Below are 10,896 nucleotides of genomic sequence, written 5' to 3'. Positions count from 1 at the left end.
GCCGGTTGGGTTTTTCCATTTTCTCATGAGTCAGGGTCTCATTCTCGCTCAGGCGAGTCTCGAACTCCTGAGCTCAAGCAATTCTCCCTCCTCAGCCTCCCACAGTGCTGGGATTACAGGCGTGAGGCACCGCGCCGGAGTACTCTTATTCTTTTTAACAACTAAAATCTACATCCCTACATCAGGCCAGTGGTTGGGAGGGGCAGGGTAGTGCCCTTTGTTCCTTGTGCCACAGGAGATGGAATAAAATCTGGAAGTCAGAAGATTGTCTTAGTCAAAAATGGGATGAATAGGGCCAGGTGCAGGGCTCGATTCACCAGAGGTGTCCTCACCGCCCCCCACCTCAAGCTGGGGATACCCCCAGAGGCACGCTCACCCTGCCTTCTAATAAGAGAATTTTATACTACTTTTCACTCTGGGTGTGCGAAGACCACACCCACCCCTCTGGACTCTTAATAAGAGAATGGGGAGACATTCCCGCGCCTTTTGGAACTGAACACCACGCAGGATTCTAACAGGCACCTGGCCACGCTTCTCCGTGGTGTGGGGTCGAGACGGCCCGAAGATGGCGGCAGCAGCAATGGGGTCCACAGGTCACTCTCCCAGGCGCCCTTGACTGCTCTAGCCTCGGTGCCACCTACCTTGCTAGTAGGCTGCCCCGGCACGCTGAGCGAAGGGGCGGGAGAGAGCAGTGATGAGCACTTGGCGGCGCCAATGAGCACGCAGAAGTCCGGGTTACACCCAATCAGGACACGAGTGGCAGAGACCCGGTAGGTTGCGGACGGGCGGCGTGTGTGGCGGACGCAGAACGCGCGGGAGCTTTCTTGCTGCTCGACCGGAGCTATCTACTTCGTCGCTTTCCGAGCTCTCTGCGCCACCGTCCCCGGCGCGGGCCAGGGGAAGCCGAGGAGCAAGGGGGTGGCAACGGTCCGGCAGGTCTGTGGCCCGATTCCAGGAACGCCTCGTGCAGCGGTCGCGGGGCGGTCCCCGCGGCTGCTGCCATGACGGACTCTCCCCAGAAGGGATTCTTTCTCGGCGTTTGCTGCAGAGAGAGATGAGGGGCGGCTTCTGGCTGCAGGACTGTGAGACGGCTAAGTGGCCAACCAGTTAGGGGGACGCTGCGGCCGGCCACCTGCATCCTACTGGACAGGCTCATTTGGTTCCAGAAGCTCGCACGGGACAGCATGTTCCCGCGGAGGCCGCCTGCCTCCCTGGTCGCCTGGCTGGCGGGGGCACGGGGCGGGGGCCTACTGGCCGTGCTGGCCAATCAGTGCCGCTTCGTGACGGGCCTGCGCGTGCGGCGCGCACAGCAGATCGCGCAGCTCTACGGCCGCCTCTACTCGGAAAGCTCGCGCCGCGTCCTCCTCGGCCGCCTTTGGCGCCGGCTGCACGGCCGCCCTGGCCATGCCTCTGTCTTGATGGCGGCGCTCGCCGGCGTCTTCGTGTGGGACGAGGAGAGGATCCAAGAGGAGGAGTTGCAGAGGTGGGTTTCGGGGCGAGCGCATTCCTGTGCGGTGGAGCCGAGGGACGGCCAGGCGTGAGGCTGGGACGTGTGAACCCTGGGGCCTGCTCTTGAGTTTAGCATCGCCTGTTTACCTGCCAGTCCTTTAAATGGCGATGTTGTAGATTGCACTTGTTTTCAGCACACTGCTTTTTATTGCTCCTGTGTGTTAATTTGATTTGTCAGATAAGAAATAAGAACTGGAAATGTTGGTTAGTTTAGCAGAAAGACTTCATTTTCCGTGGGGAGAGCGTGACACTAAAGAAACAGCATTGTAGAAATAAAGTAGATATCGAAGGTGGAGAGGCTGTTCTTCAAGTAATCTTTAACACACCCAGAAAGGTGAAGATTCCAAAACAGGTTTTAAACTTGACCTAAGAGTGTAATTCTGCAATTTACAAAATGAACTTCGATCCAGATGGGATTCAGGCCCTGTGAGAAATGCCAGGAGAGCTCTCTGTCATTGTGACTCACGTCGTGGCAGAATTAAGAGGCTGGAAAGGATTTTGGCCTGCTTGCACAAACCAGTAGCCCAGACATTTTGACCTTTAAGAATTAGGTCATATTTTTGTTACTTTAACTAGAACTTCGGAAATACTGTCACTAGGCTGGGAAGACACGCTGTCATCATCAAAACTTTTGTGTGAAAAACCAAGTACCATTGATTGAATTTGTTAATCCAGTTCTGAGTCCGAGACTTTATTGTTTTCAGGGAATCTCATGGTGAACTTTTGCTGTAGCACTTGTTTTACACTGTTTCTGTATTTCTTTTGTTTTTATTTATTTTTTTGAGACAGTTTCACTATGTTGCTCTCAGTAGAGTGCTATGGGGTCCTAGCTCACAGCAACCTCAAACTCTTGGGCTTAAGCAAATCTCTTGCTTCAGCCTCCCAAGTAGTTGGGACTATAGGCACCTGCCTCAGATGCCTGGCTATTTTTTGTTGGAGTTGTCATTGTTTAGCTGGCCCAGGCTGAGTCCGAACCTCCCAGCCTCAGTGTATGTGGCTGGGGCCATAACCACTGTGTTCCCGGTGCCCAAGCCTGTATTTCTTTCTTTCTTTTCTTTTTTTTTTTTTTTGCAGTTTTTTTGGCTGGGGCTGGGCTTGAACCCGCCACCTCCAGCATATGGGGCCGGCACCCTACCCTTTTGAGCCATAGGCACCCCCCCCATATTTCTTTTTAACAGATAGTTTTAAACTGTGCCTTCTCTTCACACAAGCATTATGTGCCTAAATCCTAAAACTGTGATTTTAAGAACTAGGCAGAGCCCCTCTTGTGATAGTTCCCACACTGATCTGTTTATTTTAGATACTTCTTCAACAGAGAGGCAACCTGTTACTCTACATTTTTGGTTAGGCTTAAAATGGAAATACTCCAGTAATAAAGTTTAGTGGCCTGTTTGGGAGGTTAACACCTAGGCAGACTATTTGGGCCACACTGTGAATTCTGGGTAAATACATAAGCCTATCTTAAGAACCAGGGCTACTATTCCTAGCAGGAAAGATAAATTTTATAAATGCAGTTTAAAATCATGACTACAAGCAACCTTTTTCACGAAAAAGTTAACATGAAAACATGATAGGTATTTTGCCTAATTCCTATTAGCGTTCTTTTGCTATTTGGTCATTTGTTCTAATCCAGTGGTTCTCAACCTTCCTAATGCTGCGATCCTTTAATACAGTTCCTCATATTGTGGTGACTCCCAACCATAAAATTATTTTCGTTGCTACTTCATAACTGTAATATTGCTACTGTTATAAATTGTAATGTAAATATCTGATAGGCAGGATGGTCTTAGGCAACCCCTGGGAAAGGGTTGTTCGATCCCCAAAGGGGTTGCGACTCACAGATTGAGAACCGCTGTTCTAATCAGTCTTAGGTATAAAAAAATAAAATAGGAAGAAACCTATTAAATGGAGAAATTATCAATTAACTGTTTGAATTTTCATTCTTTTTCTTTTCTTTCTTTCTTTCTTTCTTTCTTTTTTTTGTCCTGGGTAGTGTCTTGGTGTCAAAACTCACAGCAACCTCAAACTCTTGGGCCTTAGCCTCCAGAGTAGTTGGAATTATAGGCATGCGCCACCACGCCCCTGCTAGTTTTTTCTATTTTTAGTAGAGACAGGGTATTGGATCTTGCTCAGGCTGGTCTCGAGCAGTCCTCTCACCTCGGCTTCCCAGAGTGCTAGGATTACAGGCGGGAGCCACCTTGCCTGGTTACTTTCATTTTGTTTTTAATGGTGAAATACTCTTCCAATGGTGAAGTACTCTTCTTCCAAAGTTAAGTGTGAGAGGAAATCCCCCACTGGAACTGCTTGGGGAAGAGGAGAAAGACTAGAAAGGAGCTTTGGGGTGTGAAAGAGAGGGAGAGGGGAATGTTTGGGGGTGGGAGTTGAATTAATAATATTAGAGGTTAAGTGGTAATGACAGTTGTAGACTTATTTCATGCCTTTTTTGTTGTTGTGGTTGTTGTTGTTTTGAGAGAGTCTGAAGCTGTCTGAAGCTGTCGCCCTCGGTAGAGTACTGTGACATCACAGCTCACAGCAACCTCCAACTCTTGGGCTTAAGCCATTCTCTTGCCTCAGCCTCCCAAGTAGCTGGGACAACAGGCGCCCCCCACAATGCCCAGCTATGTTTTGGTTGTAGTTGTCATTGTTGTTTGGTGGGCTTGGGCTGGATTCGAACCCGCCATCCTCGATGTATGTGGCTGGCGACCGGCGCTCTCAAGCCATTTCATGCATTTTTTTATGGCTGAGGGGTTCTGAAGCCTTTGTTTAGCAGTTCTCTAATTGCAGAAGCTAGAGAGGGAAAATGAGATAGGAAATGAATTTAGTAAATAAATAATTGAGTTAGTAGTCACTGTTCACCATGGCAGAGAGATAAGACCAGTTGATGATCTAGTTAGATATTCATTTTATTTCACTCTCTTTGGATTGTCTCTGCAACCTGGGAACAGTTGCAGTTCTAATCCAACTCCTAAAATCCTAAAGAGGCACATTGCTTTGAGTTAACCAGCTTTAGAATTTCAGAAGCTTAGTGTAAGCCTAGTCTGAACACGTTCAAGCTGCCTTTTGACACTCCCCCTCTTTAGAGTTGTTACATAGTAAAGGACCTTATTTAATGTTTCATTGTACAGTTCATGCTTGAATTTAGTTTTTTGTGTACTTAAGATTTGATCAAGATGTCCATCTTGAAAATCTTTTTACTTCTTTTAAACATTTGTTACCATGATAGGGAGGCATATAATACGCTGTTCAACAACTACATCTTGGTTCTACGGTAATTCATTAGGTCTTTGTTCTGACAGTTTGTTATGTTTGTATTTTATTGAATAAAGTGTTCTGAGTATAAGTTGACTTATTTGCTTGGTACTTAAGTACTCCATTTGCTTTAAAGTAAGCACTGCTGAGGTTATACTAGCTAGCTTGGAATCTCTTGGATTTTGTTTATTCTACTGAGATTAATTTTGGGTAGTTTCCAAAGGAACACAGTTTACGTGTATCTGTCCCAAGTGTATTTCCTTCATTGTTAATGGAAGGAGAGCATGCTTGTCACATGGCTTCTACATCACAGGCTTTGGCTTGTATGTGCTGTTCCTGTACCAACTGCCCTGGCACAAACTTATTTTGCTGTTGCCCTCTTGGTTAAACAGTAGTGTGCAGGATGTGTTTTTGAATGTGTGTCTTAAAGTGGCATGTCTTTTCATTATGTTATTTCAGTTCTTATTCAGAATGAAAAAGCATAAACTTGCTTTCTTTTGTGTTTAAGAATATCTTAACAAATAGAATTTTTCTTTTTTTAAAGAGACAGAGTCTCACTTTATCACCCTGGGTAGAGTGCTGTGGTGTCACAGCTCACAGCAACCTCCAGCTCTTGGACTTAGGTGATTCTCTTGCCTCAGCCTCCTGAGTAGTTGGGACCATAGGCGCCCACCACAGTGCACAGCTACTTTTTTGTTGCATTTTGGCTGGGGCCGGGTTTGAACCCACCACCGTGGGTATATGGGGCCGGCGCATTACTCACTGAGCCACAGGAGCAGCCCACCAAATAGGATCTTAGTAATCATGCAATAGCACGAAAATCTGAGAGAAGAAATCACTTGTAGAAAGTGATTTTGACTTGGCTGCTAGGATGAGATATAGAAATAAGATTTTTTTTTTTTTCAGACAGTCTCACTTTGTTGTCCATGATAGCATGCCGTGCCGTCTTAGCTCCCAGCAACCTCAAAACTCTTGGGTTCAAGTCATCCTTTTAACTCAGCCTCCCAAGTAGCTGGGACTGTAGGCGCCCGCCACAGTGCCCAGCTATTTTTTTGTTATAGTTGTCGTTGTTTCGCAGGCTTGGGCCGGGTTCGAACCTGCCAGCTCTGTTGTATGTGGCTGGTGCCCTAACCATTGAGCTGCTGGCTGGGTGCCAAGCCAGAAATCAGATCTTTTAATACTTGGGTTAGTATTCTTACCAGTTGTCTTCAATTAAACCAGCAAAAAAGGTTGGATGTGGTGGCTTCTGCCTGTAATCCTAGCTGTTGGCTTGTAGTCCCAGCAACTTGGGAGGGTGAGGCAGGAGGATCATTTGAGCCCAGGAGTTCAAGATTACAGTTAACCATAGTGAGGCCACTAGATACACTAGCCTGGGCAACACACACAGAAAACCTTTCAATCAGTGTTTTTGGTGCTGTCTGGCATTCTGTGAGCCCAGGAGCGAATAGGAACAAAAAGGGGAAGAATGTTACATTATGAAAGGAAGCGGGTGCAGTATGTGGTTGTGGCTTGTACCTGTAATCCTAGCTCTCTGGGAGGCTGAGGTAGGTGGATTGCTTGAGCTCAAGAGTTGGAGACCAGCCTGAGCAAGAGCGAGATCCAGTCTCTACTAAAAATAGAAAAACTTGGGTGTGTGGTGCATGCCTGTAGCCCTGACTTCTCAGGAGGCAGGAAGATTGCTTGAGACCAAGAGTTTGAGGTTGCTGTGAGCTTTGATGACCTGACAGTACTCCACCCAGGGCAACAGAGTGAGACTGTCCAAAAAAAAAAAAAAGGTATGAAAGGCTAGGGGAAAATGTTCTGTTAATCCCTTATCTTTTTGAAAAATTTCTTTCTCCCCTCCCCTTCCCACCATTCCCCACCTCTTTTTCTTTTTTAGCTTTATTACCTGGGCAAAAGGGCAATGGCATGATCATAGCTCACTGCAGCCTCAAACTTCTGGGCTCAGCCTCCCCGTAGCTGGGACTACAGGGGCACATCGCCATATTTGGTTTATTTTTCAGTTTTTTATAGAGACTACATCTGGCTATGTTGCTCAGGCTGGTCTTGAACTCCTGACCTCAAGCAATCCTCCCTGCCTTGGCCTTCCAAAATGCTAGGATGATTACAGGTGTGAGTCACCATGCCTAGCCCCACTTTTTAAAAAGTTATAGTTCATTGCTCTAGAAATTTGAGTGATAAGTGCCAGGAAAGTTTCATTAAGAAAATTGGTGTTGGTCTCAGGGCCTGTAGCTCAGTGAGTAGGTGCCAGCCACATATACCAGGACTAGTGGGTTTGAACCCAACCTGGGCCTGGCAAACAATGACAACTACAACAAGAAAATAGCTGAGCATTATGGTAGGCGCCTGTAGTCCCAGCTACTTGGGAGGCTGAGGCAAGAGAATTGCTTAAAGCCCAAGAGTTTAAGGTTGCTGTCTCAAAAAAACAGAAAATTGGTGTGTCGGCTTGGTGCCCATAATTTAGTGGTTAGGGTGCCAGCCACATGCACCAGGGCTAGCGGGTTCAAGCCCAGCCTGGGCCTGTTAAACAATAATGACAACTACAACAAAAAAATAGCTAGGTGTTGTGGCAGGCGCCTATAGTCCCAGCTCTTTGGGAGGCTGAGGCAAGTGAGTTGCTTAATAAGCCCAAGAATTTGAGGTTGCTGTGAGCTGTGATTCCATAGCACTCTACTGAGAGCAACAATGAGACTGTCTTTAAAAAAAAGAAGAAGAATAAAAATAGGTGTGCCAGGCACAGTGGCTCATACCTGTAATTCTAACACTGTGGGAGCCTGTGGTAGGTGGATTGCTTGAGCTCAGGAGTTTCACACCAGCCTGAGCAAGAGTAAGACCCCTGTCTTTACTAAAAATAGAAAAACTGAGGCAAGAGTATTGCTTGAGCCCAAGAGCTGGAGTTTTTTTTTTTTTTTTTTTGAGACAGAGCCTCAAGCTGTCCCCCTGGGTAGAGTGCCCGTGGCCTCACAGCTCACAGCAACCTCCAACTCCTGAGCTCACGTGAGTCTCCTGCCTCAGCCTCCCAAATAGCTGGGACCACAGGCGCCTGCCACAACGCTCAGCTATTTTTTTTGGTTGCAGCCATCATTGTCGTTTGGCACACCCCCGGGCTGGATTCGAACCCGCCACCTTAGGTGTATGTGACAGGTGCCTTAGCCACTTGAGCCACAGGCGCTGAGCCAAGAGCTGAAGTTTGCTGTGAGCTATGATAACATCATAGTACTCTACTCAACAATAGTGTGAGACTCTGTCTCAAAAAAAAAAAAAAAAAAATAGAAAGTTGGTATGCTTTCACCTAATGGTCACAATGCAAGGGTATATATATGGCACACCTCCTGGGTCAGGGGCCCCACTACAATTTGGACTCTACCTAACAAATGTAAACAATACAACCTAATAGCCTGTGTCATCGTCTTTTTTTTTTTGAGATAGAGCCTAAACCTGGATTCGAACCTGCCACCTTAGGTGTATGTGGCTGGCGCCTTAGCCACTTGAGCCACAGGCACCGAGCCTTCTTTTTTTTTTTTTCCTACAGTTGTACTGAAAAAATGATTCATTTTTTTTTTTTATTGTGTCTTCATATTAATCTAAAAGTAAAGGAGAAAAAACAGGCTGGATGCAGTGGCTCATGCTTCTAATCCTAGTACTCTGGGAGGCTGAGGTGGGTGAGTTGCCTGAGCAAGAATGAGACCCTATCTCTACTAAAAATAGAAAAAAACTAGCAGGGATATAGTCTCAGCTACTCCAGAGGCTAAGGCAAAAGGATGTCATGAGCCCAGGAGTTTGAGGTTGCTGTAAGCTGTGACACCCAGGGCAACAGAATGAAACTTTGTCTTAAAAAAAAAAATTAGCTATTTTCTTATTTCTTTCAGTGCATAAGATAAACTTTTCAGTATGTTATTAACTAGATAAATGATAACATAAAGTTCTTTTTTAATTATATTTATTTTTTGAGACAGGTCTCAAGCTGTTGCCCTCTGTAGAGTATTGTGGCATCACAGCTCACAGCAACCTCAAACTCTTGGGCTTAAGCAATTCTCTTGCCTCAGCCTCCAAGTAGCTGAGACAACAGGCGCCTACTATAATGCCTGGCTATTTTTTGGTTGCTGCTGTCATTGTTGTTTAGCTGGCCACCGCTGGGTTCGAACCCGCCAGCCTCAGTGTAGGTGACTGGTGCTGTAACCACTGTGCTACGTGTGGGCCAAATCCTTCTGTCTTAAAGGAATTTTGGTTTTTTCCTCGTAGTCAGTCACTTCTGGGTAACTTTTTGGTAGAACCTTGTTAGGTCATCAGAACCACATTAAAAGTGAACTTCAGTTTTGTTTTTTGTTTTTGTTTTTGTTTTTTTTTTTGAGACAGAGCCTCAAGCTGTCCCCCTGGGTAGAGTGCAATGGCTTCACTGCTCACAGCAATCTCCAACTCCTGGGCTCAAGCGAGTCTCCTGCCTCAGCCTCCCAAGTAGCTGGGACCATAACGCCCGGCTATTTTTTGGTTGCAACCATTATTGTTGTTTGGCAGGCCTGGGCTGGATTTGAACCCGCCACCTTAGGTGTATGTGGCTGGCGCCTTAGCCACTTGAGCCACAGGCACCAAGCCTTCAGTTTTTTAAGATCATCCTTATTATATTACCATTAACTAGTTGCCCCCGAACTCCAATGAACCAGTTGGATGTTTTTTATTTCTAGGTGTGTCCATATCTGTAGTACTTGGAAGAACCATATGGAAATTTTAAAATGAAATAATACAGTGAATGTAATAAAAATACAATGGATATGATTAACAAACATCAAAACAGAAAGGACAGAAATTTGGAATTTAGAAAGGGATTATGTTTGTGAAGTGAGGTAATTAGCCCCATGCCAGAGGGCTGGGCCTCAAAATGAGCCAAACATTTTTACTCTTACTAGGTTTTCATGGTTATATGTTTTCAGTTTCCTTAGGTTTCAGTCAGCCTTTTTTCAAATATTAAAATGATTTTGGAGAAAGGAAAGCATGGACTGTCTTTCCCTTATCCTTTTTCTAATCTGCTGATTTTGTTACTATTTTGGGAATAATCTCCTTTGCCCTTCTTTCCTTTCTTATTACATGTTTAAGTCTCTTAGATATGAAGGTTAGACACCGTCCTGGCCTAACGAGATTTGGCACAGTAGGGTAATGAGGTGTACGGAGAGAGGTTTTTCCTTTCTTCACATCTCATGTATGATAATGATTTTTTTTTTTTTAGAGACAGAGTCTCATTTTGCCACCCTTGGTAGAGTGCTGTGGCATCACAGCTTATAGCAACCTCAAGCTCTTGGGCTTACGTGATTCTCTTGTCTCAGCCTCCCACGTAGCTGGGACTATAGGTTCCCACCTCAATGCCAGGCTATTTTTTATTTTTGGTTGGAGTTGTCATTGTTGTTTGACAGGCCTGGGCTGGATTTGAACCCGCCAGCTACCGTGTATGTGGCCGGCACCCTAGCCGCCGAGCTACAGGTACCGAGCCATGCTTCTGTAATGTTAATTATATCTGTCATGTTAGCATTTAAAAGTGGAGACCCTTCAGGGATCTTAAACTTTGGGACAGAATAACTGTATTGATCATTCATGATGTAGTTTTCCTCTAACATTCATATTGTGCTATTCAAAGTATGAATGTCATGCCTGTACAAGGCATTTCCATCCCTTTTTCAGGGACTTACTGTCATAATTTTAATCAAAGCTACCTAGGGACCTTTAATTATAGAGAGAACCTGATTATACAGTGGATCAGAAGCTCTGAATCACCTTGAGTCTTAGAAAGCCATTAAAAAATATTGCCTACACTCATTAAATTTCTTTTTTTGAAACAGAATCTCACTATGTCACCCTCAGTAGAGTGCCATGGCATTACAGCTCACAGCAACCTTAAACTCTTGGGCTTAAGAGTTTGATTTTCTTGCCTTAGCCTCCCAAGTAGCTGGGACTACAGGCACCTGCTACAACGCCTGGCTATTTTTTGGTTGTAGTTATTGTTTAGCAGGCCCAGGCCAGGCTCGAACCACCAGCCTCAGCATATGTGGCAGGCACCCTACCCACTGAGCTATGGGCACCACTGTCGTTAATTTTCTTAAAACTTTATTAACTATCAACTCAAGATCACTTGAGCCCAGGAGTTGGAGG

At 45.5% G+C, this 10,896-nt stretch overlaps 1 protein-coding gene across 1 annotated transcript in view; it reads left to right on the top strand.

Annotated features, from left to right (window-relative positions):
- The first annotated feature begins 1,184 nt into the window (after positions 1–1,184).
- STARD7 (StAR related lipid transfer domain containing 7) overlaps positions 1,185–10,896 on the top strand; it is a 30,427-nt gene continuing 20,715 nt past the window's right edge. Inside the window, exon 1 of the mRNA XM_012811066.2 lies at positions 1,185–1,483. Within this exon, the coding sequence (XP_012666520.1) occupies positions 1,185–1,483 (299 nt within the window). The remainder of the gene's footprint in view (positions 1,484–10,896) is intronic.

The sequence above is a fragment of the Otolemur garnettii genome, unplaced genomic scaffold (assembly GCF_000181295.1).
Source record: "Otolemur garnettii isolate 467f Iridium unplaced genomic scaffold, OtoGar3 scaffold00148, whole genome shotgun sequence".
In the NCBI taxonomy this organism is placed as follows: Eukaryota; Metazoa; Chordata; class Mammalia; order Primates; family Galagidae; genus Otolemur; species Otolemur garnettii.
This window is presented reverse-complemented; position numbering and strand designations above follow the sequence as displayed.